The following is a 25,497-nucleotide window of genomic DNA, read 5'->3' as shown; positions in this document are numbered from 1 at the left end:
AAAGGCGAATCAACTATTGAAAGAAAATACAATTTAGTTAACAGGTGGTTAAAAAAACAAGCATGATCAGTGGTGGAGGTGCAGTTATAGAAACTGATACATAGAGGGGGTGATTCTTCAAAATGGAGCCCAAGTGTTCGCGCCGTCCGGCGCCGCACCAACCTGCGCATCTGCAGGGGACTTCTTCAGCGCGCCGGTCCTCACTCAACATGGGGCCGGCGTTGCCGGCGGGACTCTGCCGTATCCACGAGTCCGCTCGGCCCATCCAGGCCGGAGAATCGGTGGCCCCGTCAAATGCGCCGGAGCAAATGGCTTTGATTCTCCGCACCTCGGAGAATCGCGCGCCAGCGTTGGGGTGCGGTTGCGCCGATTCTCCGGTCCGGCGCGGGGTTCGGAGAATCGCCCCAGGAGATAGGAGCAGGAGGAGACTTTTTGGCCCTTCGAGTCTGCTCCGCCATTTAGCGCAATCATGGCAGATCATGGCATAATCCTGCTTTCTCCCCATAATTTTTGATATCATTCCCCCCCCTCCCCCAGTGCTATATCTAGCCGCCTCTTGAATACATTCAATGTTTTATCATCAACTATGTCCTATGGTAATGAATTCCACAGGTTCACCACTCTTTGGGTGAAGAAATGACTCCTCATCTCTGTCTAAAATGGTTCACCCTGAATCCTCAGGCTGTGACCCCTGGTTCTGGACACACCCACCATCGGAAATATCTTCCCTGCATCTACCCTGTCTAGCCCTGTTAGAATTTTATAAGTCTCTATGAGATCCCCCCTCATTCTTCTGAACTTCTTCTGTGCGAGAACAATCCCAACCTAGTCAATCTCTCAAGAAGAAATCAGTCAAAGTAAAACTTAGTATATACAAAAAGAAACACCAGAACAAGAAATAATTTTCTGGAGATAGGCGAATGGATATGGAATCACAGTTTTTGAAGAATGCTGAAATTGAAAATACTGAAAACAAGAAAAACGGCAGTTATGTAGATAAAGCAGTTTCAAAACAGTGCAAGAAAAAAGATCGATCACTGACAGGCATCAAAGCTATCGAACGAAGGCTAGAGAAATGAAACTGCAAGGTATCCTAGAATCGTAGAATTTTTATCCAAAAAGGATGAAATAAAATTTAAGAAAACAAAAAATAAGGATACAAAGAAAGTTCAGGAACTTACATGAAACACTGGAAACAAAGCAAAGTCAGAGGTAACAGATGAAGTTGGGTGAGACGATACAGACACTGCAACTGTATATACATGCACCAGATTAAAAAATATCTTTGGACAGATAGGGTGGCACTGTAGCACAGCAGTTAGCACTGTTGCTTCACAGCTCCAGGGTCCCAGGTTCGATTCCTGGCTTGGGTCACTGTCTGTGCGGAGTCTGCGCGTTCTCCCCGCGGGTTTTCTCCCGGTGCTCCAGTTTCCTCCCACAAATCCCTAAAGACGTGCCTGTTAGGTGAATTGGGCATTCTGAATTCTCCCTCAGTGGACCCAAACAGGTGCCGGAGTGTGGCAACTAGGGGATTTTCACAGTAACTTCATTGCAGTGTTAATGTCAGCCTACTTGTGACAATAATAAAGATTATTATTAGGGATTCCAGTAAATGAAAAGGGTTGGCTTTGAATGAAGGAAATGAAAATTCCATCAGAGGCAGGAATCACTCCAAAAAATGAAATAGTAGGCGTAGATTCAAGATGGTCTGAACAAACCTGGACCATGAAAAAGGACGATTCCAAACAAAATAACAGCAGAAGGGCCAAGTTAAAGAAGCCATGAAGAACTTAATGCTACAAGGTACCCGGAGCTGAAATGCCCCCCCCAGAATGATCAAGAATAGCAAAAACTTGTCAAAAGTGATGATACATTTTGTGTAGGTACAAGAAAAGAATACCAAAGAGAAGGAAAAAGCTAAGAATGGTTAGATCCTCACTAAAATTAAAACGGGTGAATTTTGTCAATATCAAACAAGTGATTGAACAATGCTGCAGTGAACAATGCTGCAGAGAATGCACAATCAGGTGAAGTTTGGAAATGGAAAATCATGCACGGATCAAATCTTTGTACTGCACAGACTCCTTACAGTGCAGAAGGAGGCCATTCGGCCCTTCGAGTAGCACCGACCTTCTGAAACAGAACCCAACCTAGGCCCACTCCCCGGCCTATCCCTGTAACCCCACCTAACCTGCACATTTTTTGACACGAAGGGACAATTTGGCGTGGCCAATCTATCTAAACTGCACATCTTTGGACTGAGAGAGGAAACCAGAGCACCTGGCGGAAACCCACACAAACACTGGGAGAATGTGCAAACGTCAGTCACCCAAGGTTGGAATCAAACCCGGGTCCCTGGCGCTTGAGGCAGCAGTGCAAACCACTCTTAACTTGATAATGCAAAGTATGAAGAAACAAGTTTTATTAATAATTTGGGAAGATGTGATAACCTGGATAGGTTTATATTGTGGCAAATTTTATAGTTATAATCAGAAATGAAACATCAAGGAACTTGAGATGTAATGGAATATTGCAAGAAATTGGAATTTAAATTGAAATTAGTTTGAAAACAAAAGCAGAGTCCACAGGTTACCTATTATTTGGCTTCGTAGTTGCCAAAATAGTGCAAACAAGCAAGCGGAAGATGATATGTAGCAAGCATGAGTATGATTATGTAGTTGGAATAGAGGCTACCAAAGTTTACAAGTTCAGAGAAGATATTAAATAAGTTACTTGCCCTTTCTTCAAAGTGCAATATGAAACTACTTTAATATTGGAAGAGCTATTGGCTTCGACAACTTGAGCTATCAATCCTTCTAAAGACTGCATAATAGAACATAGAACGATACAGCGCAGTACAAGCCCTTCAGCCCACGATGTTGCACCGACATGGGAAGTCAAAAACTAAAGGCCATCTAACCTACACTATGCCATTATCATCCATATGCTTATCCAATAAACTTTTAAATGCCCTCAATGTTGGCGAGTTCACTACTGTTGCAGGTAGGGCATTCCACGGCCTCACCACTCTTTGCGTAAAAAACCTACCTCTGACGTCTGTCCAATATCTATTACCCCTGCATAATATCTGCAAAAATATCACAGGCAGAATTTAAAAAAAAATGGCAGTCAGGTTCTGATTGAAAACCTGCATGTGGGGGCGGCACAGTGGCCCAGTGGTTAGCACTGCTGTCTACAGCACTGAGGACCCGAGTTCGATCCCAGCCTCGGGTCACTGTCTGTGTGGACTTTGCACATTCTCCCTGTGTCTGCATGGGTTTCACCCCCGCAACCCAAAGATGTGCAGATTAGGTGAATTGGCCACATTAAATTGCCTCTTAATTTGAAAAAAATACTTGAGTACTCTAAATTTATTTTACAGAAAGAAAACCTGCGTGCTTCCCGCCTGCGTTATGTCACGCCAGCCGGGAATGGGGCATCTGACGACCCCCGAAGCAACTGACGACCCCCGAAGCAACTGCATTAAGCCACTTATGCACATTAAAATGAATTTAAATTCATGGTGATTAGTTTATGCCCTTGCTGGGTGTGAACCTCATTACGTTGCTGGTGGGGGCAGGGAAGATCTCAAACTGAGATCTTGCTGTTGCAAAACCCGTTCTGGCCCTCTTACGAGCATTAACAGCCATAAGGGGTATGTGCCTGCAGTGAAAAGGCTCAGAAAATCGTAGCCTGCATGTCTCAAATAAAACAACAACACATCCACTTTATTGTGGACTGCTAAACTTGGCCAATGACAAAGACTACAGAGAAGGAATTTGAGGGTTCCAAAAACAAATGTCGTGGAGGGCATTCAAGATAATCAAGACAGATGAGGAAAGAACAAGGCACCGGCCAGTCAACAACTTGGAAACACAAATACCATCAACTCACGAGGTAACTTGTTCAGAATTCAAGACTGCAAAATAGTTAGAAAGAACTAAAATGATCAGCCAAAAGGAAAAAGGAAGTGAAAGCCAATGACCTGGAAAAGCTCTGTAGAACTCCCAAGAAGTTGACCTCATCGGGGAAGAAGCAGCATGCCAAGCCACGAACACTAAGTCAAAGAAACTGCTGCTGGCCTTGTGCATAGTGGATATTATTGCAGCAACTGCCAGTGAAAACAAATGTTGATGAAAACTGCTTCAAGTGAATAAATTACTTTTTTTGAGTTCCATAGTGGAAATTTAATCTAAAATGCAAATGTCATCACAGTCCCAGGCTGCTCTTCTCTTTGAGAGTTGACTGGTTGTGATTTAACCTGAGGGTCACTTCAGCTCAAGCAAGGGGCAAGGTTGCGAAGCCGGGCCCTTCATGAACCACAGTGGGTAGGGGAATTGAACCCATGCTGTTGGCGTCGCTCTGCACCACGAACCAGCCGGCCAGCCAACTGACTGCCTCGAAATTTAATATAAATTGTTGTGGATTAATAAGAAGAAAAGTACAGCACAGGAACAGGCCCTTCGTCCCTCTAGGCCTGTGCCGACCGTGCTGCCCGTCTAAACTAAAATCTTCTACACTTCCTGGGTCCGTATACTTGGGCAGCACGGTAGCATTGTGGATAGCACAATTGCTTCACAGCTCCAGGGTCCCAGGTTCGATTCCGGCTTGGGTCACTGTCTGAGCGGAGTCTACACATCCTTCCCGTGTGTGCGTGGGTTTCCTCCGGGTGCTGCGGTTTCCTCCCACAGTCCAAAGATGTGCAGGTTAGGTGGATTGGCCATGATAAATTACCCTTAGTGTCTAAAATTGCCCTTAGTGTTGGGTGGGGTTACTGGCTTATGGGGATAAGGGTGGAGGTGTTGACATTGGGTAGGGTGCTCTTTCCAAGAGCCGGTACAGACTCGATCGGCCGAATGGCCTCCTTCTGCACTGTAAATTATATTTTAAAAAAAGAATCCCTCTATTCCCATCCTATTCATGTATTTGTCAAGATGCCCCTTAAATGTCACTATCGTCCCTGCTTCCACCACCTCCTCCGGCAGCGAGTTCCAGACACCCACTACTCTCTGTGTAAAAAGACTTGCCTCGTACATCTCCTCTAAACCTTGCCCCTAGCACCTTTAACCTATGCCCCCTACGTAATAGATCCCTCTACCCTGGGAAAAAGCCTCTGACTATCCACTCTGTCTATGCCCCTCATAATTTTGTCGACCTCTACCAGGTTGCCCCTCAACATCCGTCGTTCCAGTGAGAACAAACCAAGTTTATTCAACCGCTCCTCATAGCTAATGCCCTCCATACCAGGCAACATCCTGGTAAATCTCTTCTGCACCCTCTCTAAAGCCTTCACATCCTTCTGGTAGTGTGGCGCCTGAATTAAACACCATACTCCAAGTGTGGCCTAACTAAGGTTCTGTACAGCTGCAACATGACTTGCCAATTCTTATACTCAATGCCCCGGCCAATGAAGGCAAGCATGCCGTATGCCTTCTTGACGACCTTCTCCACCTGCGTTGCACCTTTCAGTGACCTGTGGACCTGTACACCGTGATCTCTCTGACTTTCAATACTCTTGAGGGTTCTACCATTCACTGTATATTCCCTACCTGCATTAGACCTTCCAAAATGCATTACCTCACATTTGTCTGAATTAAACTCCATCTGCCATCTCTCTGCCCTAATCTCCAAACCATCTAAATCCTGCTGTATCCTCTGACAGTCCTCATCGCTATCCGCAATTCCACCAACCTTTGTGTCGTCTGCAAACTTACTAATTAGAGTTACATTTTACTCCAAATCATTTATATATAATATGAACAGTAAAGGTCCCAGCACTGATCCCTGCGGAACACCACTAGTCACAGCCCTCCAATTAGAAAAGCACCCTTCCATTGTTACTCTCTGCCTTCTATGACCTAGCCAGTTCTGTATCCATCATGCCAGTTCACCCTGATCCCGTGTGACTTCACCTATTGTACCAGTCTACCATGACGGACCTTGTCAGAGGCCTTACTGAAGTCCATATAGACAATATCCACTGCCCTACCTGCATCAATCATCTTTGCGACCTCCTCGAAAAACTATCAAGTTAGTGAGACACGGCCTCCCCTTCACAAAACCATGCTGCCTCTCGCTAATACGTCCATTTGTTTCCAAATGGAAGTAGATCCTGTCTCGAAGAATTCTCTCCAGTAATTTCCCTACCACTGACAGAAGGCTCACCGGCCTGTAGTTCCCTAGATTATCCTTGCTACCCTTCTTAAATAAAGGAACAACATTGGCTATTCTCCAGTCCTTCGGTACATTACCTGTAGACAGTGAGGATCCAAAGATTTCCGTCAAGGCCTCAGCAATTTCCGCTCTTGCCTCCTTCAGTATTCTGGGGTAGATCCCATTAGGCCCTGGGGACTTATCTACCGTAATATTTTTCAAGACGCCCAACACCTCGTCTTTTTGGATCTCAACATGACCCAGGCTATCTACACACCCTTCTCCAGACTCAACATCCAGCAATTCCTTCTCTTTGGTGAATACTGATGCAAAGTATTCATTTATTAACTCTCCCATTTCCTCTGGCTCCACACATAGATTCCCTTGCCTATCCTTCAGTGGGCCAACCCTTTCCCTGGCTACCCTCTGGCTTTTTATGTATGTGTAGAAAGCCGTGGGATATTCCTCAACCCTATTTGCCAATGACTTTTCATGACCCCTTCTAGCCCTCCTGACTCCTTGCTTAAGTTCCTTCCTACGTTCCTTTTATTCCACACAGGCTTCGCCTGTTCCCAGCCTTCTAACCCTGACAAATGCCTCCTTTTTCTTTTTGACGAGGCCTACAATATCTCTCGTTATCCAAGGTTCCCAAAATTTGCCATATTTATCCTTCTTCCGGACAGGAACACGCCGGCCTTGAATTCCTTTCAACTGACATTTGAAAGCCTCCCACATGTCAGATGTTGATTTACCCTCAAACATCCGCCCCCAATCTAGGTTCTTCAGTTCCCGTTTAATATTGTTATAATTAGCCTTCCCCCAATTTAGCACATTCGCCCCAGGACCACTCTTATCCTTGTCCACCAGCACTTTAAACTTACTGAATTGTGGTCACTGTTCCCGAAATGCTCCCCGACTGAAGCTTCTACCACCTGGCTGGGCTCATTCCCCAATACCAGGTCCAGTACAGCCCCTTCCCTAGTTGGACTATCTACATATTGTTTTAAGAAGCCCTCCTGGATGTTCCTTACAAACTCTGCCCCGTCAAAGCCCCTAGCACTAAGTGAGTCCCAGTCAATATTGGGGAAGTTGAAGTCTCCCATCACAACAACCCTGTTGTTTTTACTTGTTTCCAAAACCTGTCTACCTATCTGCGCCTCTATCTCCCGCTGGCTGTTGGGAGGCCTGTAGTAAACCCCCAACATTGTGACTGCACCCTTCTTATTCCTGATCTCTACCCATATAGCCTCGTTTCCCTCTGAGGTGTCCGCCGTCGTACAGCTGTGATATTCTCCCTAACCAGTAGCGTAACTCCGCCACCCCTTTTACATCCCCCTCTATCCCGCTGGAAACATCTAAATCCTGGAACGTTTAGCTGCCAATCCTGTCCTTCCCTCAACCAGGTCTCTGTAATGGCAACAACATCATAGTTCCAAGTACTAATCCAAGCTCTAAGTTCATCTGCCTTACCCGTAATACTTCTAGCATTAAAACATATGCACTTCAGGCCATCAGACCCGCTGTTTTCAGCAACATCTCCCTTTCTGCTCTTTCTCAGAGCCATACTGGCCCTATTCCCTAGTTCTCCCTCAATGCTTTCACCTTCTGACCTATTGCTCCAGTACCCACCCCCCTGCCATATTAGTTTAAACCCTCCTGTGTGACACTCGCGGCCAGGATATTTATGCCTCTCCAGTTTAGATGCAACCCGTACTTCTTATTCACTGATTAGGTACGTAGTTCACTATGATTTGCCATTTCAGAGGATTATCAGAGGCCTAAAACATATGCACATTAATGCAATATATGCACTGACATTTTTTCTCAGAAGGCCATCACAAAAAAGATTCAAGTGCCAAGGTTGAGATTTATTTCAAAATGTTAAAAAAATGTACTGAAATGTAGGTCAACTCTGGTTTATTTGCATGCTGAACTGAGTATAAATCATAGCCATGCTATTATAACTATATATAAATTTGACTTTTCTTACTACAACTGCAGTATATTTTCATGATCAGAAAAATTTAATTTAAGAATTGACGGTCATCATCATTTAAGACTACCCCCCCCACTAACCTTCCTAGTGGTCATTTAATACAAAACAGGAGTACCTGGAATGTCCTAAAATGTATGTTCCACAAAAAACTACACTGCTCAGTTTTCACAATTTCTAAGATGTACAATTTTTTATTTGAAAATGAGTTTAACGAATAAATTTCTCTCTAAAAAATTAATTTATTTTATCTTAATTGATTAGTTGGATTAACATCCCACTTCGATAGTCTGTCTGGATTTGATGCCAAGAAGTTGAGTCCCACCACCCTGTTCTTGCTTCCTGTGACCAAATGCCAAAACGTTACCAAATCCATCCAAGTTAGACTACCAACTCTTAATTTTCTCTTCAGCAGTCGGTCTCCCTCATTTGTTCTTAGGATTTCCCCACTCAGCACATGTCAGCTCAGGCCAGGGATTGAGCAAAGTGAAAGATCAGAGCTGCATTTTCCTAACTCATAGCACTGAAAGAGTGGAGCTCCGAAAGTGACAGTTCACCATGGTGCCAAGAATTTGATTTTTCGCTTTTATTCTGTCATGAAGGGAGACTTGCTATCAAGCAATCTCCTTCAGTCTAAAAAATATAGTGCTGTCCGTAACTATATTATTTCGCAATTTAAATATTTCCACAACATATTTATTCCATGAGCAAATCCCATCATTCTATTATATCAGGCAAAGATTTTGTAAATATGAATTGGAAGGGACTGATTCTTTCAACTGTTCGCAACAGGTGATCAAGTCCAAGAATAGCAGCAATGATATCAATTCAGTTCGCACTGAATAAACTTGGCAACACGTATTTTGTTATCAAGTGCTTCAGTATGCTAAATTCAGATAAAAATGTGGGCTCTTCCAAATTATTTTCAGTTCTTCTACTTAAAACAGATAAAAACAATTGTTATTCCAATGCAACTATTTACAATTAAAAAAGATAAAATAATTGCTATTCAATTCAAAAGTTGCCTAGAAAAGTTAACACTGACCCCAGGGTTATCTGTACAGTCCTCACGAGAGGAGCCCACAGAACCTCTCGTAAGAGACGTCCGAGCATGTTGCATTTGTGGAGATAGCATCTGCAAGCTATTTGTCCGAGTAGGCATTCCCTGTCCCACACCTCCAGAGTTAATTTCAGATACTTGTTTCCTTGGTATATACATAGAGTGTCTCTGCGAACGTGGTTTAGAGGCATAAGGACTGGGATAATTTAAGTCATAAGGAAAAGACTCATGTGGAGCAGATATTGAATGTGAATGAACCCCTTCAAGGCTAGCAGGAACTTTTAGCTCTTCTTCATTTGTTGAGTGTCTTGTGGCTGGTTTGCGAGTTTCCAGGCCTTTACTTAAGGAGGTGGCTGCAGCAGGCGGATTTTGCGCTGGCCTGATTTCATTGGGTCCAGTTGGCACAATATTGTTTGAAGCATTGAGTTCCAAGCAGCTTGAAGGGAAATATCTGGATGTCTGATCCTCCCCATGCACTTTCATGTCACTAAGGTTTCCAACTGATCTTGAATCACTCAATGTCCTGTACGTTTTGGATGGTGTCAAAACTGGTGTATTCTTTGACTGCTGAGAAACAGGACCTTGTATTGGTTCTATATAACTGTGACGGTTAGGTTTTTCGGTTGGCAGAGTTCCAGTTTTATTTTGTGGCATTTCTACAAATGAGTGTCGATTCTGCTGAGACTTTGTGTTAGGCTTTAAGTATTTTGCACCTGGACCTTCCGCAACCTTTTGATCAGCCTGGAAATCAGTTTTAGTTTTAGAGTGTACTTCCTTGGAGGTTAGTCGCGGGCTGGGAAGAAGTGGTAAATTACTGTTGATTAAATCCTTGCCACCAGAGAGACTCTGTTTAGTCTGTTGGTAGTCTGGCAAGGGAATGAGGTTTGGGCTCAGTGGAGCTGAACTTTCATTAGAAGAACCATCATGCGGAATATTGTCGTCTCCTCGCTTAAAATTGACACTGAGATTCTGCTGATCTCGGCTTTCTGATCGAGTTGAAAGAGATGTACTTTTGCTGCCATGATTTCTGCAAAACAACAAAAACAATATCTTTAATTTTTGAAGAATTTGTTTTTGCAGTAAATCATAATCTCAGTACTTAATCATCTGTACCGTTTTGCATAAATTGCAGAGCTACAACTTCCAGCTTTCAATTTCTGGACAATTTACATAGTTAAATGCAGAAATCTGGAAGGCCCTGCTCCTCCACAACCTGTGCTACACAGGTATCTCGACAAAAGATTAACCGTTGAAATCCATTGAAGAGCATGAAATTGCTGCACATATTCACTTACCAAACTAAAAAAGTTCAGGCAGGTGCAAATGATTTTTAATGGTGTGCTACATCTTAATTACTGCCAACCTCTTTGGCACTGAAAGTGTAATTTAACATACACGGAGTCCCATTCCTTCAGAATTTAATTGCTGTTAGAACTTTGAAAATCATTCAAAATATTTTTTGTCAGGGCAGCATGGTGGCACAATGGTTAGCACTGCTGCCTCACGGTGCCGGGGTCTCAGGTTCAATCCCATCTCTGGGTCACTGTCCGTGTGCAGTTTGCACATTTTCCCCATGTTTGCGTGGGCTTCGCCCCCACAACCGAAAGAGGTGCAGGGTAGGTGGGTTGGCCACGCTAAGTTGCCTCTTAATTGGAAAAAATGAATTGGGTACTCTAAATTTTAAACAAAATTAAAAACAAAAAGTATTTTTTGTCTCACTTCTCTCTCTTCCATCCAGCCCCCTTCCCTAGTTTATTACAATGAATTAAATATTTCAATCCATACTTCTTGGTTTGACTATGCATGTCTCAGGGTCGATTCTTTAACCAGCCTGCTCATAAACACCACAGATCCCTTGCAGAAGGCACCGTGCTGCATCAGAAGTCCCATGGCAGCAAGTTGTTGCTCAAAGCCTGCAACAAGTGTCAGTGAAGGCTAATGCTGTATCTTCGCATTAGGTGCAAAGTCCAGGCCATTAACTCTGTTACCCTCGACAGAGATGCTGCCTGACCAGAGTGTTTCTACATTTTCTGTATTCAATTTCCAGCATCCACGATATTGTGCTTAAGATGTTCAATATGACTTGATTAAATACTAATGCTAGTAATCTTAAACAGCACCAGATATGTAAACAGGAGGACAATATTTTCATAAAAAGTAGTTAAAGGCTTTCAAAATTGGATTTAAATATAAATTTTTACCACGTTCATTATTCAGTTTAATGCACAAGAAATCAATTTGCTATACAGGAATTAAAAAACATGACTATATGTATGGTGAGCCAAATGATGGGTATGGATTGCTTGTGAACCTTGTGCTGCTAAAACTTGTCCTGCATTTTGTGGCAACATAGAAACAAAAAGGTGCAATAAAAAATGAAAATGAATGAAAATGAAATGAAAATCGCTTATTGTCACAAGTAGGCTTCAAATGAAGCTACTGTGAAAAACCCCTAGTCGTCACATTCCGGCGCCTGTTCGGGGAGGCTGGTACGGGAATTGAACCGTGCTGCTGGCCTGCCCTGGTCTGTTTTCAAAGCCAGCGATTTAGCCGTGTGCTAAACCAGCCCCTATAATATAACTATTATATCACAATATAACTATTTATACTTGTTCACCACAGTAAGGTTGAATATTTAAATCCAGATTATTGCTGAAAAGATAGAAATGCTACCCAAAGTTCTTCACCTTGCATGTATCTGGCCAAATGCAGGTTTGCCAAATGTCAAACGATCACAACAATTTGTACTGCAGGAGAAAAGGGTGCTAATTTGCAAGTAGACTCTGATTGGTTGAGACATTGTCACAGAGAAAGCAACAGGGAATTATAGGCTGCCAGGTGTTTCAAAATGGTGCAACGCTGGAATAAATTCCTTTTGTTTCCAGAGAACAGGCCCCTGCATATGAATGTATGTCACTCCTAGCAAGCATAAATGAACCATGTCACCAGCTTGAGTCACTATCTCAAATTGGTCGTTGGTGTAGCTATTTGCTCGCTCAGAATTGTTCAGAAATTGATGTCCTTTCGGGAATCACATCTAATAATAGACATTTTGTTTTGTGTTTTGCAAGCACAAGCTGCTCGAGTGTGGTCAGATTTTCAGATTACATTCAACATTCAAATAAACAAAGATTAAGGATAAATGGAATATTATCAGGTTGGCAGGCTGTAACAATTGGAATAACACAAGGATCAGTGCTGGGGCCTCAGTTATTTATCATTTATATTAATGACTTAGATCAAGAGACCAAGAGTAATATACCTAAGGTTGCTGGTAACATAAAGGTGGTGGGAAAGTAAAACGTGAGGTGGACAAAAAGAGGCTGCAAAAGGATAAAGACAGATTAAACGAGTTGGCATCAAGGCAGCAGATGGAATACAATGAGGGGAGGGTATGAGGATATTCACTTTGGTAGGAAGATTAGAAAAGCAGAATATCTTTTAAAAGGCATGAAACTTATAAATGTGATGTTCAGAGGAATCTGTTTACATTCTTAAAAAAAACGCAAAGCTTTTTAAAAATTTTTTAAAGTACCCAATTTTTTTTTCCAATTAAGGAGCAATTTAGCGTGGACAATCCACCTACCCTGTACATCTTTGGGTTGTGGGGGTGAAACCCACGCAGACACGGGGAGAATGTGCAAACTCCACACTGACAGTGACCCGGGACTGGGATCGAACCTGGGTCCTCAGTGCTGTAGGCAGCAGTGCTAACCACAGCGCCTCCATGCCGTCCCTTAGAACACAAAGCTAGCTTGCAAATACAGCAAGAAATCAGGAAGGTAAATGGCATGTTCGCCTTTGTTGCAAGGGGATTGGAATACAAGAATATACAAGTTTTGCTACAATTGCACAAGGTTCTTGTGATACTACACATGGAATATTCCGTGTAGCTTTACATGGGCCAAAGGGCCTGTTCTGAGCTGTATTTTTCTATGTTCTATATCGAAGGAAGAATATACTTGCATTGGAGGCAGTACAGCTAAAATTTACTAGGACAAGAGGGTTTGCCTAGGATGATCATAGAATCACTACAGTGCAGAAGGAGGCCATTCGGCCCATTGAGTCTGCAATGACACTCTCTGAAAGAACATCCTACATAGGCCCACAATCCACCCTATCCCAGTAACTCAAAAACCCCACCTACCTTTTCACAAAGTGGTCATTTATCCTGGCCAACCCACCTAACCTGCACATCTTTGGACTGTGGGAGGGAACTGGAGCGCCCGGAGGAAACCCATGCAGACACTGGGAGAACATACATACTCCACACAGTGACCCAAGATGGGAATTGAACCCGGGTCCCTGGCGCTGTGCGGCAGCAGTGCTAACCACAGCGCCACCGTGTCACCCCCCAAACCATGAGATTGAATAAATTGGGTCTATAGCCTCTGGAACGGAGAAGAATGAGAGGTGATCTAATTAGAATTTAGAAGATTATGAAAGGGCTTGTCAGGGTTGAAACAGAGGCCGTTTCCCCTGGCTGGAGAGTCGAGGACTGGGAAGAAGCAGTTGCAAGATAAGGGAGCAATCATTTAGGACTGAGATGAGATGACATTTCTTCATTGCAAGGGTTTGTAAATCCTTTGGAATTCTCTATCCAAGGGTTGCTGGTACTTGTAATCTAATTTATTTCAGGCAGAAAAGACAGTTTTTGGTTGCTCAGACAATTCAGGGATATGGGGAGTGGGTGGAAAAATAGAATTGCAGCAGAAAATTAGCTGTGATCATATTGAATGAGGGAGCAGCCTTAAGGGGCCGTATGGTCTACTTCTCCTCCAATTTCTTTTGTCCTTAACTGCAACATCAGCTGGCCAAAGGTAAAGTTAAGGTGTGAACATTTTGAGTGGGTATGGGTCAAAGAGCAGGAGGTGGGGTTTCTGGACAAGTTGGAAGTGTCAATTGGAGGAAAGGTCATAAATAATGGTTCAGGCCAAGGCAGGGGAGAGTCTTTTTCGCAAAGGGAATGGGAAATAAATAGCAGAGTTAGCTGAACAGATGGTCTCAATATTGTTACAAAGAAATCCAACACACTTGTTGGAGGTGTGGGTGGAGTAGACAGGGAAAAGGGGTTTCAGGAGATGATAGTAGAGAAAAATTATTATCTTTGCTCTCCAAAGTAATCATCTTTGCTTTCAAAGTAATTGTAATGGCCAGTTTTGACGAGAGAGGCCCGATCACGTTTCACATGGTCCATTAAGCATTGGTAATGGGTAGCTAAACAGAGGCACAACAGAATTTCTATAGTCATATCTTTTTATTACCTGTTTTCTACGTGGTGAGGTTTTCTTTTAGTTAATCGTGTTGGGGAAGTGCCGCTAGACCTATCCAACAGTCTCTGAGTCTGGAATACAGCATGGTTCAAGCACTGTTCTGTGAAGTATCTTTCAGATGGATTCAGTTTCAGCAAGTTCTTCAAAGAGAAAAAAACAAAATAGATAACACAAATTTATCCATTGTGCAGAGGTAACTTGTTTTTGTCCATGTTATCCATCGTAGCATTTAATAGAATCCCTACAATGCAGGAGGCCATTTGGCCCATCAAGTCTGCATCACTCCCCCTGGACTTTCCCTGTAACCCCACCAAACCTGGGGCAGCACGGTAGCACAGTTGCTTCACAGCTCCAGGGTCCCAGGTTCTATTCCCGGCTTGGGTCACTGTCTGTGCAGAGTCTGCACGTTCTCCCCATGTCTGCGTGGGTTTACTCCGGGTGCTCCGGTTTCCTCCCACAGTCCAAAGATGTGCCGATTAGGTGGATTGGCTCTGCTAAATTGCCCTTAGTGTCCAAAAAAGGTTGGGTGGGGGGGGTTACTGGGATAGGTTGTAAGTGTGGGCTTAAGTAGGGGGCTCTTTCCAAGGGCCGCTGCAGACCCAATGGGCCGAATGGCCTCCTTCTGCAGTGTAAATTCTATGATACTAACCTGTGGATACATGCACATTGTTAGACTGTGGGACGAAACCGGAGCACATGGCGGAGTCCCACACCGACAGGGGGAGAACATGCAAACTCCACACAGATAGTCACCCGACATCAGAATCACACCCAGGAACCCGGCGTTGTGGGGCAACAGTACTAACCACTGTGCCATCGATGTTTAATTTTAATTGAAACATACATGCCACTAAGAAGAGACCGTAGGAACAGATGATCTTACTCAGTATTCATTAACGGAAAGAAAATGGAAAATAAACTTCACACTCCAGAGAATATTTCTGCTACAGGATTAGCGAAAACCATGTCCACGGCAAAATATTTAACCAAATGCTACATCAAAGTTTCATACCTTCATCAGGTCTAGCATAACTCCACTAATAACACCCAAGTATCTTCTCTCCAGAGTCTGAGGGTGGTTTACTGCAGGGAACTATAAGCAGAAACATTAACTAATCATGGAAATGAAAATAATACATAAAACACAATCAAATATATATTATATATCTGTATATATATTTTTCATTTCATATCATATTTTAAATTTAATCTAAATTTCTTCACCCATTTTAATTTTTTTGTTTAAAAACTAGAGAATACCCTTAAATGGATTATACAACTATTGAAAGCATATTATCTTACAGCTAATAGGGCTGTCAATTGATCAGTTAACATTATTTTTTTGAAGATTTTTAAAAAACACACATTAATGCAGAATTTATGGAGAGAGTAAATTTTAAACTCATACTAATGAAACTGGCAAACTGCTTTGTTTTTTGGGAGTCATGATTATCCTGCTCAAGCTGGGTTACATGATCCAACTTTTGAATGCCAGTTCATGCTCAGAATCACTTTTAACAAACAACTTGCACAGCTGTTTATTTCAGATGAAACATAATCAGGGCCACATCAGGCACATATTCTGACAAAGATAGAAGTGTTCCAACAATACATCATATATTGATTAGGCTATCAAAATATATACTGAATATGCCAGCTGCAAACACCTCCCATCATACAATATTCTCCCAAGTTAACAGTGACACCAGTGTTGGGAAGTGTGAGGCTGAGGTAGATGGAGGCTGCTACCACCCCATTTAGTTCGACTTCCCTGCTCTTTCCCCATAGCCCTGTAAATTGTTTCTTTTCAAGGACATATCCATCCTTAAAATTACTCCTGGATCTGTTTATGTTAATAATAATAAAAATCTTTATTGTCACATGTAGGTTTACATTAACACTGCAATGAAGTTACTGTGAAACGTCCATAGACGCCACATTCCAGGGCCTGTTCGGGCACACAGAGGGAGAATTTAGAATGTCCAATTCACCAAACAGCACGTCTTTCGGGACTTGTGGAAGGAAACTGGGGCACCCAAGGAAACCCACGCAGACACAGGGAGAACGTGCAGACTCCACACAGACAGTGACCCAAGCCGGTAATCAAACCTGGGACCCTGGAGCTGTGAAGCAGCAGTGCCACCCACTGTGTACCATGTTAGCCTTTCATAATGTGCATTCCAGATCATAGCAACTCGCTATGTAAATTTGTTTTTCCTCATCACACTTTGGATAGTGTAAACTGTTTTCCCTACCTACTCAATTAAAATATCTCTATTTCAAACACCTCTATTAAAGCTCTCCTTAATACAAACATACCAATGGAGAGGAGTAGGCCACTCCGCCCTTCGACACGTCATGACTGATCGGATTGTAACCTCAATTCCACATTCCCAACTACCCCTGATAACCTTTCACTAGCCTATCAAGAATCTATCTACCTCGCCCTTAAAAACATTCAAAGTCTGCTTACACAACTTTTTGCCCCACAGGATCTTATGTTTCAATTACTTGTCTTTTAGTCTTCTAAACTCCGGAAGATACAATCCTAACCAGTCCAACTTTTCCTCATCAGACAACCCATCCAATCCAGCTATTGGTTAATAAACCTTCTTTGAACTGCTTCCAATGTACTTACATCCTTCCTTAAATAAGACCAATACTGTACATTATACAGATGTGCAGCGGGATTCTCTGACCCCCCCCCCCCCCCCCCCCCCCCCCCGCCGGGTCGGAGAATCCCCGGGTGCAGGCGCGAATCCCACCCCGCCGTCGGCTGCCGTATTCTATGGCGCCAGTTTTCGGGCAGGGTTCACGCCACGCTGGTCGGGTGCCGTTGGCAGGGGCCACCCCCGGCAATTCTCCGGGTTTCCGATGGCCTGAGCGGCTGTCCGTTTTTGGCCAGTCCCACTGGCGTGGGTTAGACATGGTCCCACACGGAGGGATCTGGCAGGTAAGTGGACTGGGGCGGTCCTCGGGGGGATGGTGGCTTGGCCCGCAATCCGGGCCCACCGATCTGCGGGTGGGCCTGTGCCGTGGGGGCACTCCTTCCTTCTGCACCGGTCCCTGTAGGGCTCCGCCATGGCCGGCGTGGAGAAGACAACCCCCTGCGCATGAGCCAGAATACGCTGGCCAGTCTGCGCATGTGTGGAACCACATCGGTGGTTCAGCGCATGCGCGGGATCACGCCGGCCCGTTAGCATATGCGCGGACTTGAACAGTCCCTACGCCGCCAACTGGCACGGCGCTAACTCCTCCGGCGTCCACCTAGTTGACGCCAGAGTAGTTTGCGCCGGTTTCCCCCCGGCGTGGGGACTTATCCCACAAAAGGAGAATCCCACCTGTGGTCTCTCCAATACCCTGCAAAACTGAAGTACAACCTCCCTACTTTGGAATTCAATTCCCTTTGCAGGTGGAGGCGTGGGCTTAAAAGGGTACTCTTTCCAATAATTATGATAATAATCATCATTATTGTCACAAGTGGGCTTACATAACACTGGAATTAAATTACTGTGAAAATCCCTTAGTCGCCACATTCTGGCGCCTGTTCGGGTGCACTGAGGGAGAATTCAGAAAGTCCAATTCAGAGGCCGGTGCGGACTCATTGGGCCAAATGCACTGTAAATTCTATGAATAAATTATATAATTCTATTAGCTTTCCTAATTACTTGTACATGCATACTCGCCTTTTCTGATTCATGCACTAAGACACCCAGATCCCTCTGCAGAGCAGTGCTTTACAATCTCTCACCATCTAAATAATATGTTTTTTATTTGTTCCTGCCAAATTGCACAATTTCCCACATTATATTCCATTTGTCCGGCCTTAGCCCATTCACATCTTACTACACTGTCTATTTTGTGTTATCAGCAAATTTAGCACCTTTATCTTTCTTTGGTCTCAGAAGAACAATCACAATTTCTCTCGCCTCTCCACATAATATAAGTCCCTCATCTATGATACCATTCCATTAAATTGCCTCTGGACCTTCTCCAAAATCTTGGCATTGTTCTGAAAGTGTGATTCTTTGAATTGATCATAATAGGCAAGCTCTGGGATAATCAGTGATTTATAAAGGTTTAAGGCAACTTCCTTGTTTTTGTTCTCTTCGTTCGTGCTTATTAAACCCAGGGCTTTTTAACAGTCACAACAACGTATTCTGCCATCTTCAATATTTACATATACAATATTTACATATACATATATTCCACATTCTTCTTTCCAAAATGTATCCCATCACACTATTCTGCACTATATTCCATCTGCCATGTGTCCACTACTCTCTACTTACTGTCTCATACCCAACTTCTTTCCATACTGCCATGGTCTTTTAATCACGAGCTCAATTTTGTTAATATGTCTATTACGTGGCACTTGATCAAATGCCTTGTGAAAGTACATGTTTTAAAAACTGATTTAGGAGATGTGGGCTTTACTGGCTAGACCAGCATTTATTGCTCATTCCTGTAACTATCGCAAACTTGACAACCGTTGTCAACCCTTTTTGTTGTTTCAATGGAGAACTCAATTTGATTTGTTATAGACACAATGTGCTTTAAACAATTCCACATTTTCTCTCATTTATCAATATATATTTTTCCAAACAACAATTTGTAACCTGTAAGTGAGATGTCAGATGGTGTCTGCAAATAACAGGACTTGCCTCATAATTCATTAGTTGCGTAACATGGGGTTGGAAGCTACAGAAAAAAATGGCATCTCTATTTAAATCATTGCAAATGTAACAAAGACAAAGAAAAGAAAAAATACATTTGCCAACCAGACTTTTGGCCACACGTGTAATATGGTCTATTCCAGAACCAGATAATGGTAGGTTAATATGAAAGAAGTTTAAAACATGGTTCTTTTAGCGTGCTTTTATTGGTAGAAGGATTGAGTTTCGGAGCCATGAGGTCATGTTGCAGCTGTACAATACTCTGGTGCAGCCGCATTTGGAGTATTGCGTGCAGTTCTGGTCGTCGCATTATAGGAAGAACGTGGAAGCATTGGAAAGGGTGCTGAGGGGATTTACCAGGACGTTGCCTGGTATGGAGGGAAGATCTTATGAGGAAAGGTTGAGGGACTTAAGGCTGTTTTCGTTAGAGAGAAGGTTAAGAGGTGACTTAATTGAGGCAGACAAAATGATCAGAGGATTGGATAGGGTGGACAGTGACAGCCTTTTTCCTCGGATGGTGATGGCTAGCACGAGGGGACATAGCTTTAAATTGAGGGGAGATAGATATAGGACAGATGTCAGAGGTAGGTTCTTTACTCAGAGAGTAGTAAGGGCATGGAATGCCCTGCCTGCAACAGTAGTGGACTCGCCGACATTAAGGGCATTTAAATGGTCATTGGAGAAACATATGGATGATAAGGGAATAGTGTAGATGGGTTTAGAGTGGTTTCACAGGTCGGCGTAACATTGAGGGCCGAAGGGCCTGTACTGCGCTGTAATGTTCTATGAAAATATTTGCCAGAATGAATTACTCTGCCCTACGAACCTCAACAGAATAGAGCACAGCTGCAAGAGCACTGGCAACAATATTGTGCAAGACTGAGTACAGACTTAAAGTGCATTCTGAAATTATTTTTGTACAGTTTGTGAGAAATGGATCTTCGCTGAATAGGTTGCCGCCATTTTCAGTTTAGCACAGTTACTGCACATGCATCACCAAAAATGGCCTGTTCAGTCAGCTTTAAAAAAAAACTCCACTCACTGTCTCTCCCGAACCACTTGTGTCCTCCCAATCCCCGCTTGCCTCTCCCAACCCTGTTGCTCCCTACTTTCACCACTGCCCTCTCCCGATACCTGTGCCCTCTGAGCACTCAATGCTTCCCTCTCCTGAACCTCCAACCCACTTGTCACTTCCCTCTGTCAACCTCCTCATTGATTTCCACTCATCATTTCCTTCTCTTGACTCCATCACTACTTTCTTTTTTCCCTGCATGCCATCTCAAGGGGCTTGGAAGAGCGTCACCAAGTCATAGAGAGAAGGGGGGAACGAATGAGGCAGTGAAAGGGCTGGCGAATATAAGGGGGTGAAGGAGTCAATAGAAGAAAGAGGCAAGGGGAAGGAAGCAAGAGGGGCAACGAGCAGGTGGTAGGCAGCAACATGTGGGAAATAATTTATTAAGAGTTATAAGATAGTAAGTAGAATGAGGATTTTTGGGTCAGCTATATTCAAGGCAGTCAATAGGTTTTTAATGTAAAAAATTACAGGTCAGGAATGTAAGTCAGCCTTATTACATAGAAAAATACATAGAAAATAGAAGGAGGCCGCCATTCGGCTTTTCGAGCCTGCTTCGCCATTCATTACGATTATGGCTTGATCATTACAATCAAGTTCAATACCCTGATCCTGCCTTCCCTCCATATCCCTTTAGCCCCAAAAGCCAACTCTAATTCCTTCTCGAAATTACACGTTTTGGCCTCAACTACTTTGTATGATAGTGAATTCCACAGATTCACCACTCTCTGGATGAAGAAATTTCTCCTCACCTCCGTCCTAAAGGGTTGATCCCTTATCCTCAAACTTTGACCCCTAGTTCTGGACTCCCCCACCATTGAGGACATTCTTTCTGAATCTACCCTGTCTAACCCTGTTAGAATTTTCTAAGTTTCTATGAGATCTCCTCTCACTCTTTTAAACTCCAATGAATAAAATCCTAACCGACTTAGTCTCTCCTCATATAATAGTCCCGCCATCCCAGGAATCAGCCTTCGCTGCACTCCCTCCATAGCAAGAGCATCCTTCCTCAGATAAGGATGCCAAAACTGCACACAATACTCCAGGTGTGGCCTCACCAATGCCCGATACAATTGCAGTAAAACATACCTATTCCTATACTCAAATCCTCTCACTATGAAGATCAACATACCATTTGCCTTCTTTACTGCCTGCTGTACCTGCATTATTAAATGCTTTCTTAGAGGAAAGTGATTTTTGTTCAGCATAGTCTTTTAGGAACGCATGAGTGGTGCTAAATGAGGCACAGCTGTAATTTTGTTTTGGTCTTTGTGAGGGGTCTTTGCTAGTGTAATGGTATTGTCAGTGGACTAAGGTAAGAGACCCAGGGTAATGCGCTGGGGACCCCGATTCGAATCCCACCATGGCACGGTACGGTAGCACAGTGGTTATCACTGTAGCACAGTGGTTAGCACTGTTGCTTCACAGCGCCAGGGTCACAGGTTCGATTCTGGCTTGGGTAAGTGTCCATGCAAAGTCTGCACGTTCTCCCCTTGTCTGCGTGGATTTCGTCCGGGTGCTTCGGTTTCCTCCCACGAGTCCCAAAAGGCGTGCTGTCAGGCAATTTGGACATTCTGAATTCTCCCTCCGTGTATCTGAACAGGCGACTATGGGCTTTTCACAGTAACTTCATTGCCGTGTTAATGTAAGCCTACTTGTGACAATAAAGATGATTATATATTATATATTAGTTGAACCAGATGCATTTTTACGACAATCAAAGTTTATTATTATATGGTGAAATTTGAATAGAATTTTTAAAAACTGGAATTAAACCACTGTCAATGGTGATTCACTGATGTCCTTTGAGGAAGGAAATTGGTCATCCTTGTTAGGTCTGGCCTACATAGGAATCCAGATCCACAGCAATGTGATTGGACTTTGAAATGACCTGGCAAAGGGCAATTAGGGATGGACAGTAAATGCTGACCCAGCCAGCGACGCCCATAGCACATTCAAGAATTTTTTTTTAAAAAGCACATTAGTAGACACTGGGCGGGATGCTCCGCCGCGCCACATTTCTGCCTCACCACGTCAGCGGCATGCTCCGTTACGCCAGCTGGTCAATGGGGTTTCCCATTGTGGGGCAGCCCCACGCAGTCGGGAAACCCGTGGCGCTGGCAAAACGGAGCATCCAGCTGGCGGAGAATCGCGCCCAATGAATTATATAAATAAAACCAAAACTCAAATAACTAGCTCAATGACGTAATCCAACTCCCCCCAATTTGCAGTTTGCAAACTTTTGTCTTGAATTTGAAGTATCTAATTGGACAATTCAGCTTATAGTCTTAACAAATATACTTATGACAACCTTTGCATCAGAGAATCCTGGTGCATACTAATTATTAATTTGACTTCAACATTTTAAAACACCATACCCGCAGGCCGTGAAAGCGAGGATTACTATAAAAGAGCTTCATCTGCTCAGGTGGTAGTGGTCCCAATACTCTCTGAATTGTATAAAGCTGATCTATTTCACTCTCTCCTGGAAAAAGTGGTTGTCCATCACTTAGTTCTCCAAGAATGCAGCCCACAGACCACATGTCAACAGCCTTTCCATATGGAGCTCTGCAAGAGAGAAGGAAAACAAAATACAGATAGAATGATGCATTTTGTATCATATTACAATTGAGAGCTGCCCCCTATTTGCAAGTTGGGTGGGCGGGGGGGGGGGGGGGGGGGGGGGGGCTGGGGTGGAGTGGTGTCAATACAGTAAACATGGCAAAAAATAGCTGAAATTTAAAATTCTGAAAGCTAGTACATTCCGCATGTAAATATTTTAATTTATAATTCATTGCTATTTTTACTTCTACATTTCACACTTTTTTTGAAAAATAATTTCTATGCCATTTAAAGTTATATTAGTTGTGAGAATGGATTATTTTTAAATATATTTGTGGGGAATATTGTATTATTCTACAAAGAAGGCCGAGTTTCTGTGATTAAATTAGACTGGGGAAAGTTTAATGCACACTATTTGTCTGGAAGATTTGGGGGAAAGGAGTAGTTTTTTGATGGGTGATTTTGAATGATATTTTCTTGGTCAAATGATTTGTAAGTAAATACATAAAGGTTAGCAGTTTGTATTGGGGATATGTTTTTTTTCAGTGGTTAAATGTTAAAGGGGAGTAAAGAACTTTTACAACTTGCAACGGTTTCACAAGTAAAAAAGGCAAGGTTCTTGAATGTTATTGGATCCATAGGTGGTGCATTGGAAAACATGAAAGATTTTTAAAATTTGGAAAAGTTGAGTTCAAAAAAGTGCTGAAGACAATGTAATTGTAAATGAAAGGCAAAAAAGTGATTGAAGGAGAGATGTTGAATTAATTAGGGGTTGGTTGTGTGAAGTAGATTGCCTAGAAACAACTCTTGGCTGGGAGAAAGTGCAGTTTGAATCAGCTACCCAATCCAGCCAGCAAATTCTTGGGCTGCAAAAAGCAGTCTTCTTTCTGAATGATTCTTGGATTGCCATAGCAGAGTGGAAGAGAGTTTGAAGGGTTGTGGGGTATTTTTATTAATTTAAAGTGGCCAAGACTTTTTTTTTCTAATTAAGGGGCAATTTAGCATGGCCAATTCTCCTACCCTGCACATCTTTGGGTTGTGGGGATGAGACCCACGCAAACATGGGGATAATGTGAAAACTCCACATGAACAGTGACCCGGAACCGGGATTGAATGCGGGTCCTCGGCGCTGTGAAGCAGCAGCACTAACCACTGCGGTACTGTGCCACCTGAGGTTTGCGTGGTATGCCTTATTAAAGTGACAGCAACATTGCCTTGGATATTACTGGATTTTTATAGTTAAGGGAGTGTTGTTTGGGAGGTGTTTACTTTTGGATGTGACCAAGTAGGGAGTCTTTTGGGGAAATGTTTTGTAAGACTAATTTTAACTATGTAACTGTAATCTTGTGTGCTTATTATTAATAAACTCTTCACTTTTAATTTTAAAATCTCAAAAGTGTCACTGGGCATATTTCTGCTGAGATCAGCATATTTCCCTTTTTATTTTCAAAACACAAAAAGTGCATGGCCCATAAGCCAACTATCCCACTGGTTTGGTTTGCTTAGCAATTAACATCTGCTGTGGTCAATACATAATAATGGGCAATTACCATGTCTGACAGTAATGTGAAGTGGTAATGCAACAGTATGATGTAATTCGAGAACACCATCCACACTCCTCCCACTTACCAGCCCCCAAGTTATATGTGGTTAAAATGCATCTGTTAAGAGTCTAGGAAAACATACAACAGCTAAGCCATACTGCATAATGAATTCTACTAATTAGTAAATCTCAAATTAGTCAAGTCATCAGCTTCAAATCACCCATATAGGGGCAGCACGGTAGCATGGTGGTTAGCATAAATGCTTCACAGCTCCAGGGTCCCAGGTTCGGTTCCCGGCTGGGCCACTGTCTGTGCGGAGTCTGCACGTCCTCCCCGTGTGTGCGTGGGTTTCCTCCGGGTGCTCCGGTTTCCTCCCACAATCCAAAGATGTGCGGGTTAGGTGGATTGGCCATGCTAAATTGCCCGCAGTGTCCTAAAAAGTAAGGTTAAGACGGGGGGGGGGGGGGGGGGGGGGGGGGGGGTTGTTGGGTTACGGGTATAGGGTGGATACGTGGGTTTGAGTAGGGTGATCATTGCTCGGCACAACATCGAGGGCCGTAGGGCCTGTTCTGTGCTGTACTGTTCTATGTTCTATATACGATGGACAAGTCTCTGGCACTGCAAACCCTCATCCTATTTTACGATAAGTGATATGGTGGTGGGACAGGCAGGAAGCTAACAGAAAAATAGTTAACTTGTCCGTTAGTCAAACTTAATGAATCCTCAGCTGTGGCTGTGTTTAAATGGGTAAATATAAGCATCCCAATCATGTAATGAGTAAAGTTTATCTACCGTATATTAAAATAATCTTATATCCAATAAAAAGAATGCGAGGTGGAAATTAAATCTTGCAAGCCCATGACATCCCATCCTGCCATCATTTGAAATAAATGGAAATAAAATCTTACATTATCTTCATGTTTCCATATATCATATATACTCATGTAAACTTTGATCCCACAACTTTTTGGTTAAAAGTAATTTTTTATATATCTTACTTTTTCAGGGATCAAACCGTGTTGTGATTATTAATTACTTACCAGTAATTACTATGGTTCATTAAGTTAATGGCACACTGGGAAACCTTTAGATTTTCCCTCCATCAATTCTAGTGGCTTTCTCCTAACCAATTGACAAGTTACGTATGCTCCACCACGATGTCTT

The 25,497-nt window shown here is 43.1% G+C and overlaps 1 protein-coding gene across 2 annotated transcripts in view; it reads right to left on the bottom strand.

Annotated features, from left to right (window-relative positions):
* Positions 1–25,497, bottom strand: part of cdkl5 (cyclin-dependent kinase-like 5) — a 285,976-nt gene that overhangs the window by 60,097 nt on the left and 200,382 nt on the right. For both annotated transcript variants that reach the window (XM_038802545.1, XM_038802546.1), the window contains exons 9-12: positions 22,606–22,795; positions 15,492–15,572; positions 14,471–14,619; positions 9,192–10,233 (exon numbers count right to left, since the gene is read on the bottom strand). In XM_038802545.1, the coding sequence (XP_038658473.1) occupies positions 9,192–10,233; positions 14,471–14,619; positions 15,492–15,572; positions 22,606–22,795 (1,462 nt within the window). The remainder of the gene's footprint in view (positions 1–9,191; positions 10,234–14,470; positions 14,620–15,491; positions 15,573–22,605; positions 22,796–25,497) is intronic.

This window comes from Scyliorhinus canicula, chromosome 7 (genome assembly GCF_902713615.1).
Source record: "Scyliorhinus canicula chromosome 7, sScyCan1.1, whole genome shotgun sequence".
Taxonomy (NCBI): Eukaryota; Metazoa; Chordata; class Chondrichthyes; order Carcharhiniformes; family Scyliorhinidae; genus Scyliorhinus; species Scyliorhinus canicula.
The sequence above is the reverse complement of the archived record's forward strand: the minus strand, read 5'-3'. Positions and strand labels throughout refer to the sequence as shown.